The sequence below is a fragment of the Heterodontus francisci genome, chromosome 13 (genome assembly GCF_036365525.1).
Source record: "Heterodontus francisci isolate sHetFra1 chromosome 13, sHetFra1.hap1, whole genome shotgun sequence".
NCBI classification, from domain to species: Eukaryota; Metazoa; Chordata; class Chondrichthyes; order Heterodontiformes; family Heterodontidae; genus Heterodontus; species Heterodontus francisci.
In genome coordinates, this window is record NC_090383.1 from 90,510,408 (window position 1) to 90,528,304 (window position 17,897).

The 17,897-nt window shown below is 40.6% G+C and overlaps 1 protein-coding gene and 1 non-coding gene across 8 annotated transcripts in view; one reads left to right on the top strand and one right to left on the bottom strand.

Moving 5' to 3' along the window:
• The window catches only part of thada (THADA armadillo repeat containing), a 432,101-nt gene that overhangs the window by 10,021 nt on the left and 404,183 nt on the right, over positions 1-17,897 (bottom strand). The window contains exon 36 of one of the 7 annotated variants that reach the window (XM_068045170.1): positions 12,753-13,199. The exons of the other annotated variants lie outside the window; for them this stretch is intronic. Coding sequence (XP_067901271.1) covers positions 13,051-13,199 — 149 coding nt within the window. The 3' untranslated portion in view covers positions 12,753-13,050. Of the gene's footprint in view, positions 1-12,752; positions 13,200-17,897 lie in introns of those variants that run through there. 7 annotated transcript variants of the gene reach the window in all.
• On the top strand, positions 11,904-12,010 carry LOC137376814 (U6 spliceosomal RNA). The gene has a single exon (XR_010976310.1). It is a non-coding gene; the product is annotated as a U6 spliceosomal RNA (small nuclear RNA).

The following is a 17,897-nucleotide window of genomic DNA, read 5'->3' on the forward strand; positions in this document are numbered from 1 at the left end:
GTGTGACTTGGAGGGAGACTTGCAGCTGGTGCTGTTACTTCTAGTTGGTAGAGGTCGCGGGTTTGGAAGGTGCTGTCTAAGGAACCTTGGTGCGTTGCTGCAGTGCATCTTGTAGATGGTGCACACTGCTGCCACTGTGCATCGGTGGTGGAGGGAGTGAATATTTGTAGATGGGGTGCCAATCTAGTGGGCTGCTTTGTCCTGGATGGTGTTGTTGGAGCTGCACCCATCCAGGCAAGTGGAGAGTATTCCATCACACTCCTGACTTGTGCCTTGTAGATGGTGGACAGGCTTTGTGGAGTCAGGATTCCTAGCCACTGACCTGCTCTTGTAGCCATGGTATTTATATGGCTGCTCCAGTTCAGTTTCTGGTCAATGGTAGCCCCTAGGATGTTGATAGTGGGGGATTCAGCAATGGTAATGCCATTGAATGTCAAGGGGTGATGGTTAGATTCTATCTTGTTGGAGATGGTCATTGCCTGGCGCTTGTGTGACGCGAATGTTACTTGCCACTTATCAGCCCAAGCCTGGATATTGTCCAAGTCTTGCTGCATTTCTACACGGACTGCTTCAGTATCTGAGGAGTCACGAATGGTGCTGAACATTGTGTAATCATCAGCTAACATCCCCACTTCTGACTTTATGATTGAAGGAAGGTCAATGATGAAGCAGCTGAAGATGGTTGGGCCTAGGACACTACCCTGAGGAACTCCTGCAGTGATGTCTTGGAGCTCAGATGATTGACCTCCAACAACCACAACCATCTTCCTTCGCGCGAGGTACGACTCCAACCAGCGAAGGGTTTTCCCCGATTCCCATTGACCTCAGTTTTGCTAGGGCTCCTTGATGCCATACTCGGTCAAATGCTGCCTTGATGTCAAGGGCAGTCACTCTCACCTCACATCTTGAGTTCAGCTCTTTTGTCCATGTTTGAACCAAGGCTGTAATCAGGTCTGGAGCTGAGTGGCCCTGGCGGAACCCAAACTGAGTGTCACTGAGCAGGTTATCGCTAAGCAAGTGCCGCTTGATGGCACTGTTGATGACACCTTCCATCACTTTACTGATGATTGAGAGTAGGCTGATGGGGCGGTAATTGGCCTGGTTGGACTTGTCCTGCTTTGTGTGTACAGGACATACCTGGGCAATTTTCCACATTGCAGGGTAGATGCCAGTGTTGTAGCTGTACTGGAACAGCTTGACTAGGGGCACGGCAAGTTCTGGATTGTCAGGGCCCATAGTTTTTGCAGTATCCAATGCCTTCAGTCGTTTCTTGATATCACACGGAGTGAATCGAATTGGCTGAAGTCTGGCATCTGTGATGCCGGGGACTTCAGGAGGAGGCTGACATGGATCATCAACTCGGCTTTTCTGGCTGAAGATTGTTGCAAACGCTTCGGCCTTATTTTTCGCACTGAAGTGCTGGGCTCCCACATCATTGAGGATAGGAATATTTGTGGAGCCACCTCCTCCAGTTAGTTGTTTAATTGTCCACCACCATTCACGGCTGGATGTGGCAGGACTGCAGAGCTTAGATCTGATCCGTTGGTTATGGGATCGCTTAGCTCTGTCTATCGCATGCTGCTTACGCGGTTTGGCATGCAGATAGTCCTGTGTTGTAGCTTCACCAGGTTGACACCTCATTTTGAGGTATGCCTGGTGCTGCTCCTGGCATGCCCTCCTGCACTCTTCATTGAACCAGGGTTGGTCTCCTGGCTTGATGGTAATGGTAGAGTGGGGGATATGCCGGGCCATGAGGTTACAGATTGTGGTTGAGTACAATTCTGCTGCTGCTGATGGCCCACAGCACCTCATGGATGCCCAGTTTTGCATTGCTAGATCTGTTTGAATTCTATTGCATTTAGCACAGTGGTAATGCCACACAACACGAAGGAGGGTATGGTCAATGTGAAGGCGGGACTTCGTCTCCACAACGACTGTGCGGTGGTCACTTCTACCAATACTGTCATGGACAGAAGCATCTGCAGCAGGCAGATTGGTGAGATGAGGTCAAGTATGTTTTCCCCTCTTGTTGGTTCCCTCACCACCTGCCACATACCCAGTCTAGCAGATATGTCCTTTAGGACTCGGCCAGCTCGGTCAGTAGTGGTGCTACCGAGCCACTCTTGGTGATGGACATTGAAGTCCCCCACCCAGAGTACATTCTGTGCCCTTGCCACCCTCAGTGCTTCCTCCAAGTGCTGTTCAACATGGCGGAGTACTGACTCATCAGCTGAGGAAAGGCGGTAGGTGGTAATCAGCAGGAGGTTTCCTTGTTCATGTTTGACCTGATGCCATGAGACTTCATGGCGTCCAGAGTCGATGTTGAGGACTCCCAGGGCAACTCCCTCCCTACTGTATACCACTTTGCCGCCACCTCTGCTGGGTCTGTCTTGCTGGTGGGACAGGACATACCCGGAGATGGTGATGGCAGAGTCTGGGACATTGTTAGGTATGATTCCGTGAGTATGACCACGTCAGACTGTTGCTTGACTAGTCTGTGGGACAGCTCTCCCAACTTTGGCACAAGCCCCCAGATGTTAGTAAAGAGGACTTTGCAGGGTCGACAGGGCTGGGTTTGCCATTGTCGTTTCCGGTGCCTAGGTCGATGCCAGGTGGCCCGTCCAGTTTCATTCCTTTTTATTTACTTTGTAGCAGTTAAATACAACTGAGTGGCTTGCTAGGCCATTTCAGAGGACATCTAAGAGTCAACCACATTGCTGTGGGTCTGGAGTCACATGTAGGCCAGATCAGGTAAGGATAGCAGATTTCCTTTCCTAAAGGACATTAGTGAACCAGATGGGTTTTTACAACAATCGACAATGGTTTCATGGCCATCATTAGACTAGCTTTTTTAATTCCAGATTTATTAATTAAATTCAAATTCCACCTCCTGCTGTCGTGGGATTTGAACCCATATCCCCAGAGCAACACCCTGGGTCTCTGGGTTACTAGTCCAGTGACAATACCTCTACACCACTGCCTATTGGTTAGTGAGTGACAACCAGATCAAATATTTTGATAGCATACTTTTACATTAATGAAGTGATTATTTGGGCAGTCAGGTCCCCATCAGCATCAGTCAGACTGAATATGCGTGAAATGATTCTCAGTTATTGGGCTCAGTTGGATCAAAATGACAGTTGCTTGATCTTGGGATTTCCCCATTAAGAAATATAACTTTTGAAATACTATTGCTCTATTTAGGTAGACCTTTAATATCCCCTAACCTACTGAAACTCCAGGGACCATCAGTAAATGATTTTGCCCCTCAAGTAGTGCACTATAGCACAATGTGCCAATGTAAGTACTGAATGAAAAATACTGTAGTGACCTCACATCAATATGTATATGTATTCTCTCAGGACTTACTATATTTATGAGTATCATCAATCTATCTATGACCTTGTTTAGCACAAGAAAACTATTCTTATTCCATATAAAGCTAAACTTATTTCAACTTACTGTGCACTGGCTGAAATTACCTGACTTAAAAGGAAAACCATTAAACTGGATGGGAGAAGACAGTGAACGCCTACTGTGTTCCTAATGCAGTGATATGTCTCAACATGAATATCACTGCATGTATGCTTGACAAAGAACTGGAAAAAGATTTGACAAACCACTTTAGTACAACAGTATTTTTTTCAGCCTTTTTAAAACAGTTTTCAAGTTGAAGGAATGCAAGACCATAAATTTCTATCATTGCCATTCAAGGCAAATCCAATAATTGCACGTAATGAATGTGATTACTGGGTAGCATTGTCCTTATGTTACCTAGCTTACAGCTGTTATACATTGCATGCTAACATGTAGTGGCGCCATACTTATAACCAGGTCTTGAAACTATAATCATTCACTACATGAATATCTGTACGATAATAACCTGGTAAGTAGCAGGCAACATAAATTCAGCAAGGGAAGGTCTGCCTAACCAACTCTCATTGACTTTTTTTCCCTGAGGCTGTGACTGACTCAATGGACTGTGGAAAACCCCAAGAAGTGGTGCATATTAATTTCCAAGTAAAATCTGTCAAAAGTTCTGCACAAAAGCATAAGCTTAAATTGGTGTGCATTCTGGGTGAAACTTGGGAATATATAAGAAACAGGTGTATGAAAGTGCTTCCATTTTTAAAAATTCTTTTTTGAGGACTCGTATTTTAGAATTATGGACATTGGTTTATTTGGGAAAACTGAAAAGATTCCATGAATATATTTTTTACAAGGGTCACTGAGAGGTCTTGTTTGAAAACAAACCTTTCCTGGATGTCACATGCCTCAAGCTCAATAAACAACAGCAACCTTGGTGACTTGGGGGAGATGTTTACAGAGAAGTGACATGTCAAGATTTATGAGGGTCAGGAGTTGGTTTGGCTTCTGAGATATTGGTCTGAAAAAAATCTGGGGGTTTAGTAGAATCAACACTCAATATATCTAATCCCAGTGTGCAGCAATCAACAAAGCAAACAGTGCTGAACTAAATAGTAAAATAATAGGGCACAAGTCAAAGGAAGTCATGTTGAAACTACATATTCCACTGGTCAGACTACACATTGAATACTTTGTCCAAACTGGCTACTGACACGTGCAGAACCACATGGCTGACCTCTAGCACAAAAGGGCTGTGCTGAGGAAGGACTGGAGAAACCTTTCAGCTTGCAATGAGATGACAGAAAGGTGTACTTATAGAGATACAAGAGGTAGTGAATGGGAGAACACTGCTTCAAATTAAATCAGAACAGAGGACACAAGTTCAAATTAGAAAAAGGCAATGTTAGTTCTTCTAAAAGGAAAATTAGATGCAGGAAGGGGGGGATTTAAATTACCTCACAATTAATTTGCCAGTAAAGGTAGGTAAAGGGGATTAGGGAATGGAGTTCCTACAACTTGTACAGGACTTTCTTCTAACTCAGTACGTAAGAAACCCAACAAGGGAAGATTCATGACTGCATCTAGTACTGGGGAATGAACCAGAGCAGATAAGAGAACTAAAAGTAGGGGGACATCCAGGCAATAGTGGCCATAATAAAATACGCTTTTAGATAATAATTGAGAAACACATAAGCACGGGTAAGATGAGGGTAATAGATTGGAAAAAAGTCAATTTTGAGGGGCAAAGAAAAGAACTTGAGAAAATAAAATGAAGAACAATATTGGCAAACAAGGATGTGGAACGGCAATGGGAAACATTTAAAACTGCTTTCAACAGAGCCCAAGAAAAATATATTCTGATTAAAAAAAATACCATGGATGAATAAAGACATGAGGAAAAAAATTACCCTCAAGTAAATGGTCAGCAGAACAGAGCATGACAAAGGAGAATATGAAGAGATTAGGAGAGAAGTCAAAAAAAATTAGGATGGCAAAGAGGAACTATGCAATTAAATCATCAAGGCACATAAAACAAAATATTAAAATAGTCTACAGGCAAATATAAAATATTTTACAACAAGAAAAGGAAGGTTGGATAGGGATAGGGCCACTAAGAGATGGACAAGATAAAATCACTGGCAACAACGGCAAAATGGGAGAAATATGAAATAATTACTTTGCTTCAGAATTTGTCAGGGAGATAGAGCAGGTGAACATTACATCGGAAGATGAAATTAGAAATGACATTTCAACATTTAAAATAAAAAGAGGATAAATATATAATAAGCTCATCATACTCAATGAGGATAAAACCCCTGGTCCAGACAGATTGCTATTGCATATTTTAGAAGAATCTAGAGACGAGATAACAGAGGACTATTATATATATTTAGTAATTTGTTCGAAAAAGGTGTAGTGCCAGACCACTAGCTAATGTCATATTTAAGAGAGATAGAACATGTCCAGGGAACTACAGACAATCATAGTCAGCTTAACATTGGTGGTAGAAAAAAAAATGGAATCCAGCGAAAGAATAATAATCAACATGGATTTCAAAAAGGAAAGCATTGCCTGACCAACCTCACTGATTTTTTTGAAGCAGTAACAGAGAGTGTAGACAAAAGTAATACAGTAGATGTAATTTATTTACATTTCCAAAAATGGCCTTCGATAAAGTGCCACATAATAAACTAACGAATAAGGTCAGAACATGTGGAGTCAGAGGGCAAGTAGCATGGATAGCTAGCTGGCTGCAAGACAGAAAGAAAAGAACGGGGTAAATGGTACTATTCAGAGTGGCAGAAGATGGAAATTGGAGTCCCACAAGGACAGTGTCGGGACCACTGTTGTTCACAATTTATATTAAAGTTTTCGGCTCTGGAATCAAAAAGACAATTTCCACATTTGCGGATGACAGCAAATAGTCGGGGTGGGCATAGTCAATACTGAGGAGGACTGCAACAAATTACAAGAAGACATTAATAAAGCAGAATGGGCATACTATGGACAAATGAATTTCAACGTAGTTAAATGTGAGGTATTACATTTTGCTTAGAAAAATAAGGTAGTCCCATGTTACTTGGAAAATATGAATATAAATAGAATAAGATGTACAGGGATCTGGGAGTACACATACACAAATTACTAAAAGTAGGGACACAGGTTAATAATAATGACATTACAAAAAGCAAACCAAGCACTAGGATTTAATTCTTGGGGGATAAAATTGAAAAGTAGAGAAGTTATGCTAAACTTGTATCAAATCTTGGTTAGACCACACTTGGAGTATTGTGTGCAGTTCTGGTTGCCATATTCATAAAGAAGATATAGAAGCACTGGAGATGGTGCTAAACAGATTTACAAGGATGATACCAGAAATTCAAGGTTACTCCTACCAAGATAGGATAACATGCTGGGTCTCTTTTCTTTTGAAAAGAAAAAGGTTATAAGGTGATTTAACAGAGGTCTTTAAAATTGTGAAAGGTTTTTGATAGAGTAGACATAGAGAGATTGTTTCCATTTCTGGGAAACAGCAAAACTAGAGGCCATCAATGTAAGATAGTCACCAAGAAATCAAATAGGGAATTCAGAAGAAACTTCTTTACCCAAAAGAGTGATGAGAATGTGGAACTCGCTACCACAGGGAGTGGTTGAGGCGAATAATATAGATGCATTTAAGGGCAGGTTAGATAAGCATCTGAGGGAAAAAGGAGTAGAGGAATCTGTTGATTGAAATTGATGAGGAAGGATGGGAAGAGACTTGAGTGATGCATGGACCAAATGGCTAGTTTCTGTGCCGTATCGTCCATGTACAAAATTCTTCACACAAAGCAAGACAGAAGAAAGAACTTGCATTTACATAGTGCCTTTCCTGACCTCAAAAGTCCCAAGGCACTTCACAGCCAATGAAGTACTTTGGAACTGTAATCACTGCTGTATTTTAGGCAAATGTGGCACAAAATTTTCACACAGCAAATCCCAAAAATGCAGAGATAAATGACCAAATAACATTTTAGGGCTGTGGTTTAGTGTCTTAATTTTTAAAAAAGGCACCTCTGACAGCGTAGCATTCTCTCAGTATTATACTGAGGGGTCAACCTGGATTACATGCTCAAGTTCCATAGTGAGACTTCAAATCACAATCTTCGGACTCAGAGGCAAATGTGCTACAACTGAGCTAAGAGTCACAATATGAGGAATGGACTTCTGAATAGAGTAGCGGAGACAAAAGTCCTGGAACAATTTAAAAAATAGTTAGGTGCTGTAATGGAGAGTTGGGTCTTTCTGAATGGATGAACTAACACGGGGTGAATGATCTCTTATGTTTTAAGCTCTATTCCATTCCTCTTACTCTGGATACTTCAGTTTTTGTATTTATTTATTACATAGAATTTACAGCACAGAAAACAGCCCATTTGGTCCAAAAGGTCTATGCTGGTGTTTCAGTTTCATAACAGTCTCCTTCTACCTTACTTCACTTTATCCTGTCAACATATACTTCTATTCTTTCTTGCTCATGTACTTATCTAGTTTCCCCTTAAATGCACCTACGTTATTCGCCTCAACTACTCTATGGAGTAGTGAATGCCGCATTCTCATAAATGATTCTCATTTCCTCATGGCCTTGAGAGTAACTTAACTTGCAATAATATTTAAACAATATTTGGCAGAATGCCCAGAACACCAATTAGGAACCTTTCTGTAGATTATTTCAGTTGCTGATTCCATTGTGTGCCTCCACAGGACCTTTCTCACATCTTCGAAAAATGGTAAAGCATCATAACAACAGTTCACATTCAGACTTGAGCACGTATTCTGGGTTGACACTTTAGTACCGCACTGTGGGAATGCGGCATTGTTAGACTGAGATGCTAAATCAAGGCCATGTTTGTCCTCTCAGGTGGACGCAAAAGATATCTTGCCACTCTTCAAAGAGCAAGGAAGTTCTGTCTGTGTTCTGGCCAATGTTTAGTCCTAAATCAACATTTAGAAACAATCCTATAACCTTTTATCTTACTGCTGTTTGTGGGACCTTGCTGTGCACAAATTGGCTGCTACATTTCTCCACATTATGCCAGTGACTACACGACAAGACTACTTTATTGGCTGTGAACCACTTTCGGGTATCCTGAGGTCATGAAAGATGCTTTAGGAATATATTTCCTTTCTTTCCTTTTTTCTATAATTTATTGAATATAAGATGTACTAACCAGTTGCTTGAATAAATGATCGCAAACTATGTGCTCAGCTACTACTTCATGGTGAACCTCCAACTGCGGTTGGTTTAGTTTTAGTTTAGTTTAGTTTAGAGATACAGCCCACTGAGTCTGTGCCGACCATCAACCACCCATTTATACTAATCTTACACTAATTCCATATTCCTACCACATCCCCACCTGTCCCTATATTTTCCCTACCACCTACCTATACTAGGGGCAATTGCTAATGGCCAATTTACCCATCAACCTGCAAGTCTTTAGCATGTGGGAGGAAACCGGAGCACCCGGAGCACACAGCTCCCTGTGTCTGCGTGGGTTTCCTCCGGGTACTCCGGTTTCCTCCTACAAGCCAAAGACTTGCTGGTTGATAGGTTAATTGGCCATTATAAATTGTCCCTAGTATAGGTAGGTGGTAGGGAAATATAGGGACAGGTGGGGATGTGGTAGGAATATGGAATTAGTGTAGGATTAGTATCAATGGGCGGTTGATGGTCGGCACAGACTCGGTGGGCCAAAGGGCCTGTTTCAGTGCTGTATCTCTGTAACTGTAACTGAAACCCACGCAGACACAGGGAGAACTTGCAAACTCCACACAGGCAGTACCCAGAATTGAACCCGGGTCGCTGGAGCTGTGAGGCTGCGGTGCTAACCACTGCACCACTGTGCCGCCCTCTTTCTAACATCACGGGTTAAGCTGGTCTTACCTATCATTCTCTGAAAATTCCAAATGACTTAGTTGCCTCAACCTTTGAACAGTTTTAGTTCCTTAAATAGTCCTGAAAACAGCTGCAAATAAGTCCTGAATTTGAATAACTGGCAGCTAGACTTAAAAGTGACTGCCAATCATACAGTTAACTGGGTAAATCACAGTATGTGTTTGTTTGAATATGTCATAGAGTCATACAGCACAGAAACAGGCCCTTTGGCCCATTGTGTCTGTGCCGGCCATCAAGCACCTATCTATTCTAATCCCATTTTCCAGCACTTGGCCAATAGCCTTGAATGTTATGGCATTTCAAGTGCTCATCTAAATACATCTTAAATGTTGTGAGGGTTTCTGCCTCTACCATCCCTTCAGGCAGTGTGTTCCAGATTCCAACCACTCTCTGGGTGAAAATATTTTTCCTCAAATCCCCTCTAAACCTCCTGCCCCTTGCCTTAAATCTATGCCCTCTGGTTATTGATCCCTCTGCTAAGGGAAAAAGTTTCTTCCCATCTATTCCATCAATGCCCCTCATAATTTTGTACACCTCAATCAGGTCCCCCCTCAGCCTTCTCTGCTCTAAGGAAAATAACCCTAGCCTATCCAGTCTCTCTTCAGAGCTGAAATGCTCCAGCCCAGGCAACATCTTGGTGAATCGCCTCTGCACCCTCTCCAGTGCAATCACATTCTTCCTATAGTGCGATGACCAGAACTGTACACAGTACTCCAGCTGTGGCTTAGCTCCTCCCTCAAGCTTTGGAGACATCTAATAAACCTTTTCAACAGATGCACTGATTTAAGACTGGGGGCGTAATTATGACAGCAACTGGGTTTTAAAATCCTTATGTCTCCTTACTCAGTTAAAGGGACCACAAAGTGAAGACTAGGCAAAAACACTTCAATTTGGGCAGCCTTCTTCATCTACATATACCTTGTGAATTAATAATTCATCATTGATGTGACTGCAGATTACAATAACAACTTGAATTTGTATAATGCTTTTAATGCAGTAAAATGTCATCAGATGGTTCATAGGAGCATCAAACAAAATTTGACACCAAGCTACATAAGGAGATATTAGGACAAGTGACAAAAATCTTGAGCAGAGGTAGGACTTAAGGAGCTGCTTTAAGGAGGAGAGAGTGATAGAGAGGCAGAGGTTTAGGGAGGGGATTCCAGAGCTTGGGGCTTATACAGCTGAAGACATATCTGCCAATAGGGGAGTGACAAAAATCATGGGATCCAGATTAGCAAGAATTGGAGGAGCGCAGAGATCTCAGAGTTGTATAAAGTTACAGAGATAGGGGTTGGCTGTAGGTGTGAGGCCATGGAGGGATTTGAAAGCAAGGATGAGAATTTTAAATCAAGTTGTTTCTGGACCAGGAGCCAATATAGGTCCACGAGCAGAGGTGATGGGTGAACAGGGCTTACTCCACTTTAAAGCAAGTTCTGTCCTACCAAAAATAGCTTTCCAATATTTATTTCCCCTCTAATGGAATTAAGTGCCTGTTGACAGATGTTCCAATTATAAACACACAGGTTTCTTTGACAAGGATTTTACATTTGGTAAAATATTAATAATGAAAGCAGGAATGAGAGTTTATTTTTGTTATAGGGAAGTTGGAAAATTCAGTTCATGTGAGAAGAATACAGTTTGCCTGCACACTACTCAAATTAAAGTGCTTACTTATAGATCACAACTTATTCTGCAGCTGTAATTGGTAACATCACTGCCTACATATAAAACAACATGTAGCAGTTGGCAACACTGTAGTTTCAAAATTAAGATTTTAAAGATGCATGCTTATATGAAAATGATGTGTGCAGTTGGTAAATAGTGCATAATTGCCTATTGTAGACAGAACTGTGAGATTCCCATAAACACATGCAATTCGTATTTTACCAGATGCTGTGGCACATTTAAAAGAATGTAGAAAATGGAAATGTGTAGCAATCCAGTAATTTTTGAAAGAGAAAGATGGGACCATTGTTCAGAGAACTCTAATGGAATGTTTCACCAAATGTTAATCTATTTTTTTTCTTTCAAATGTTGACTGATCTGTTCATTTTCAGCATTTCATTTATATTTCAATATTCCTGCATATATGCTTTTCTTAGGGATATGCATTTGCACTAAGATTCCAAAGAGGCTCCTGATACACCTGAGTATTATGAAACAGCAGAGCTGAGAAAAAAACATGGAGTGATAGAAAAAGAAACATTTCAATGGTGAGGAGGTGGAATTCCTGATGCGTGCATTTTTTAAATATATGTATACATTAAGAAAAGTGTAATACTCCTCTCAATTGGTGAAACTTAATTGCCGTCAGTGGCTGATAATCCCTCTTGTATGCATGATCAGTCTCTGACTGCAATCAAGTTTTACTGAATGCGTTGACTGAACACGCATGAAACTCATTTCCTCCACCCCACAATGATACCAGCAGGGAGCATAATCATTAAAATTGTGTTAGTACAGCACATAGTCACATTATGAAGAAAAGATAAATACTTCTGCAGATATCAGTGAAGAAATTCTTGGAAAGTGCATTTTCTTTGCAGTTTTCTCATGTTTCAATTCACTGCAGGCTGTATGCAAAAGATCTGTACAAGTGCTCGCTTTGGCAGCACATATACTAAAATTGGAACGATACAGAAAAGATTAGCATGGTCCCTGTGCAAGGATGACACGCAAATTTGTGAAACGTTCCATTTTTTTTTTTAGGGTGGCACAGTGGCGCAGTGGTTAGCACTGCAGCCTCACAGCTCCATCGACCCGGGTTTGGTTCTGGGTACTGCCTGTGCGGAGTTTGCAAGTTCTCCCTGTCTCCTACGGGTGCTCCGGATTCCTCCCACGTGCCAAAGACTTGCGGGTTGATAGGTAAATTGGCCATTGTAAAAAATTATGCCTAGTGTAGGTAGGTGGTAGGAGAATTGAGGGGAAGTGGGGATGTGAGAGGGAAAAATGGGATTAATATAGGATTAGTATAAATGGGTGGTTGATGGTCGGCATGGACTCGGTGGGCCGAAGGGCCTGTTTCAGTGCTGTATCTCTCTACGACTCTATATATAAGGGCATGGACCCCACTAGCCTTGTATAAACACTAATGATAACTGGGCCCCAATGCTTCATTGGTTAGTTTCAGGCATTCTTTTGCATGTGTAAAAGGCCATCAAATCTAAAACATGCTTCTAGTAAACCAATGTACCAAAGACAGCAATTCATTGTAACTTCTACTATAGTCCAATTCAAAAATGTCAAAAGCTTATTCAAGAAATGCTATGAATTCCCTACTTTTTTTTGAATTTGAAGTAACATTGTTACAACCTCAACGAGACTGTTAGCATTAAAAATATGAGATATGAACCCCAGACCAATTTAAAGAATTACACAAGATTTCATGTTTTAAGACTTTTATTATAACTAAACTAAAATAAATCCCCACTAACTAAATAGTACCAAATTACAAAGAAAGGTATTTTCTTTACTTAGTAAAATACTTGAAAATCTCACACCACTTATATGTTACACAGTCCTCTTCAATGGCAGAAGCTTTGTGGTTGAAAGTCTCAAACTCCTCCCAGTTGCAATGGGTTGGATCTCCCAGACCCTTTCAAAGACGATGTCCGCTTCACTCACTTCCCTGAGTACTACCAACCTGGACGTCTGCGAATAAGGTTGATTCCAGATGATCCTGTTGGGCTTTTACTTCCCTGCAAACTTCAATTTCCAAAATAGGTTCAAGTCTTCGCAGCCTTTCACTGTATCAGGCTTCTGAGAGCAGGTATTCCCTCTCTCTGTCTCTCAAGCTGCCACCGCTGGTTGTCTTCCTTACAACCTGCTCTGAGGCTGCCACCACTGGTGCTCTCTACAGCCTGTCTGCCTTCAGAAAATCTGTTAAATTTATCTGGAAACAAAAGACAATAGTTCATTGTCCTTTTCCAATATGCAAAATCAAGAAGTCTGGCTTCACAGAGCCACCTGGGCCTTCCATTGTTTCCAGGTGGTAACAGCTGCCTGGTACATTTGCATCCTCAGAATCACTGATTCCTTGTTTACGATCTGAAAGTCTGGGAGGGTGAAACACATTGTTCTTCAGCTGCTAGCCCTGCCGTCTCTGTTTTTCAAAAGAAGCCTTTGATCTGTGTTCACTTTTGACTGGTAACCAAGATGTCCTTAAGTCAAGTGGATGTGACGTCACCTGACTTCTCAGACTCCATCTTAAACTTTTAAAAATCGTTTTTTAAAACATAATCATGTTACAAAGTCTTGCGTTGATAACAAATACTTCAAAGGACATTCTAAAGCAACTTTCTTAAAAGCATGGTATTTGTTACTCATTATCCAAAAGAAGCTCGTTACTTAAAAGGGTTAATGCAGCTTGAAAATTGGCCAGCATTGCGTAATCAAACAGGGAAAGTTTGACAGCGTACTGTTTTAAAAATGGAATAAAGATTATGTGATTCTGTTGAATTGAACAAGGCCATTCATCTGGTTTTCATTTGACTGCTTTAGCCTTTGGTTTGTAGCTTAGGTAGCAAAATTCTAAATTCAAAGTCATTTCTTCATGGTCTTTTGCAATCAAAAGGAAAAACAAACAAAACAACAACAAAAAACTCCCAAGTACTGGATAACGCAGGGTGCTTTCAAATGTACTCCTGATGATCAAAGCAGACTTCCTGGTACAACTCTCATCAAATTACATTTATCAAACACACTTAACCAAGGAATTTCCATTCTCCTTGCTGCATGTGAAATGACAACACTGAAGGACTGGCGCCAGTGGCACACATGCCATTTATGTAGCCGCCCCTCCCCAACCTTTCCAGACCACAAGAGAGATACTTTCAGCCAAAAGATACTTTCAGCTGTACACACACTTTTTCAGAATTCTCTTATATAATGCTTCATGGGCTTGGTGTGGAATTGCTAACAAAGGAGTGTAATTATGACATAAATACTTTTTGATGCAGAGGAACAAGATCTGTGTTGCCTTCTAACACATTACGGCCTAAAATGACTGCAATATTGGTGTATGAAAGCACAGCCTGCTCACAAGACAATTTTCTGTCTGTTATGAATGTGTTAAACTGTTTATTTTAAACAGGATTAATGCCTTAGCTATATGAGACTTAGGTCCCATAGACCATTAGCAAGGTACTTGGTTGGATCTCCAGTATGGCTGAATTAGCTGATCTCAGCCAGGGGAGCTGCATGGATGCTGTAGTTAGCTTCTATGCCCTGATCTAGGAAGAGACCAAAAAAAGGCATTTCTTCTCCTGGGTGCTGTCCAGTGGCCCCTGGTGGAACATTCAGGTTAGGCGAGAACAGGATTGGGCTCAGCTGTGATATGCTCTATGGCTGAACATTGTAAATACTGTCTAGACATATGAAAAATATTTGCTTGAGTGAGGTACTGGAAATCTATTAGCAACCCAACAGGAGGCAGGGGAGAAAAGCAGAGGGGAAAAAAACCTCATTTTACTGTGTCTTCCAACAAAAGGCAATGTCATGGTATGCTTAACAGCTTTAGGGACTCTGGCTAGTGTCTCGTGAGTGATGACTGTTAAAAGCTTTGCTTACAATTATTTTTAACAAAGACAGCAAGTTTTAGATATGATGTTAGTGGGATTTATGCAAACAACATTGCTCTTACTTCACACAAAAAGATTTTAAAAAGCAATTCAACGCCGAGTTATCCATTACTTCAAAGGCAAACGTATATCCTTTAGTAAGTTTGAAGGCATCATTTCACTGCTGAAGTACAATAAGACAGACTTGCATTTATATAGTGCCTTTCATGACCTCAGAACATCCTCAAGCACTTTACAGCCAATGAAGTACTTTTGAAGTGGTGTCACTGTACAATCAATCTGTTGCCCCCACTAAATCTCTCAAATGGCTGAACACAGAGCCCAATCACATGCATTATTTTGGTTTAAACACTATCAGTCTTGATTTGCAATGGAAAATAAAGGAGGATTTGAAGTTAAAGACTTGCTATAGTAAATTATTCTCCTCTCTACTGTTTTTATCAATCCCACATGCTCCCTCTTGTTTTACTTGGGGTGGCGAACACAAACATCTTTCAATGGTTGCTTTCAGCCCTACTGCATTACTAAGTGGATACTTGCTCTGAGAATGAGTTAGATCTCCCTGATGATTATTTTCTCACACTGAGCTGGAGTCCTCTACCACCAGACTGAAGCATTGCCCAACAAACTGGCAATTGGCAATATTGAGTTGGAGGCTCCTCAGTTCAAATGCTCACTAAAACTTGTGTTTGAAACCAAGGTTCTGAAGATGGGCGTTCAGAGCTCTACTCCTGCAGCTAATGAGTTATCCTGGAAGTCTGTTCTATCTAATTAATACAATTGTAGAGGATCGTTTTAATTACAAAATACCTGCAATTTTAACAGTCGTTACTATGGTTTGCAATGGAATGGACCACTGTTTAACAATAAAAGTTGCTGACTATGCACATGTGTAGCTACAGTGATATCATCTTTGCCATATACACTACTTTTAATAGAAGATGCCTTATGTACACTCATACAATAGGGGTAAGTGTACTTCACATGTGTATATTTACCTGACAAACATCTACCAATATTCAGTAACCAAGGAAGTAAAGCACTCAATGATCACAAAATAATCTGCTTTTCGTCTTACCATTTGATGAACAAATATACTAAAAGATTAAAGCACACATCCATATGCTGTGCAAATGTGTATGGAGATCATATGCTCAACAACCGTATATATTATTATTTTAATTTACTCATCAGAAATGCCACATTTGGATTCCCAATTAGCCACATGTGATTAGTGGTTAGTGTATTGGACAACACTGTTATGGACTAATAATCCAGAGAATCTGAGTTCAATCTCACTGTGGTAGTGCGAAGATTTTAATTAAAGTTTTAAAAATATGGAAATAAAAGATGGCACTAGTAAAAGTGAACATGAAGCTGTTGGTTTGCCATAAAAACTTAACTGATTCACTAATGCTCTTTAGGGAAGCAAATCTAATGTCGTTACTCAGTCTGGCTACATGTTGCTCCAGTCCCACACAAAGCTGGTTGACTCGCAGCTGCCCTCTGGAGTGTCCTTACAAGCCACTGTTTTGGTGACTAAGAATGGTCAATAAATGCTGGCCTAGCCAGCACCCGACCTCATCCCAAGAATGATTTTGGTAAACAAATGATAATGAAATTGACTGCTGTTGGAGATCATGAATTTTTTTGGGCCATCTAATTGAACCCACTTATTGGGGGAAAAAAATTGCATGCAAGAACAGAAAATAAATATGTTTTTTTATGCTAGTTTAAAAATTAAATTTGTCTTGTTCAGTTAACATTTCATGCATCCTGACCAATAGGCAACAACCCTGCTAAAAAATGCAGACCCTCTCTGGTCATCCACATTACATTTTACACAATTTGTAATAGTCTGTTGATCCCTAGAGATAAATGCTAAGCAAGCTAAGATCAGTGCGGGGTATTGGTGAAGCCTAAGATAGTCATTGCTTGTCAAACAGGACCTTAATCCCTAGCTCTCAATCATTTACTTTTCTGCATATATATTTACAAAAAAAATTATAAAGAATCCATGTTTGGAGCAGCAATTAACTATAATAGTGAAAAGGAATGTAGAAATATATTTCGCAATCTGACTTTTAATGTGCAATGCATGTGAATGTTACATTGTTTATTTTTTAATTTACTCATCAGAAATGCCACATCTGGATTCCTAATTAGCCACATGCGATTAGTGGTTAATGTATTGGACAACACTGTTATGGACTAGTAATCCAGAGGCCTGGACTAAAATAATCCAGAGAATGTGAGCTCAATCTCACTGTGGATGTTATGAATTATGCGGCTATTCTTTAAATCCTGGGTGCTGTACGTCTTCTAAGATCAAAAATGTTGATACAATTTCAATTTCCACATAACTATATCGCTGGAACTGGACATTTATTTACATCAACAGTCTCGATCCTTTCCCTCTTAAGTTTTTGCACATAATACGACCCATGCAGAAGTATTCAGTTTTTATTCATAACTTTGATCATGCATAACAAACTGGACCCAAAAGGCCAACATAATCAAGAGTTACAAATAACTATCCCAGAATTGATGCCTAAGACGTACTGATAATTTACCCGTGGCTTAAATTTTAGAAAATTATTTCAGGGTTATTGGATTGTTTGTGTTGTCACTAAAAAAAAATTGCTGTCAATCTGCAAGAGGCAGAGGAATGCCATTAAGTGTGATATTCTTCACCCCCTCCTAAAAATTTGCCTCAATAATTAGCTTGTGGCAAAGAGAAGAGAATTTAGGGAACTAAAAGTGATCACAGAACTGGAACAGTGTAAAACAGACTTTTGACCTATGGGGAAATAGAACAGATCAAAAATGGAAAATTTTGGTGAGGGAAAGATTCCCCTCTTCCTCTTTTTAAATGTATTTTCTCTCATTCCCTCTTTGGTATAATCATGTCAAGCACAATACTGGACGACACTGTGGGCAGATGCCCAATTCTCTAGCCTATGCCAATAACACTATGAGTCTTGTCACTGGTTGTTAGAGGAGTGCTCATG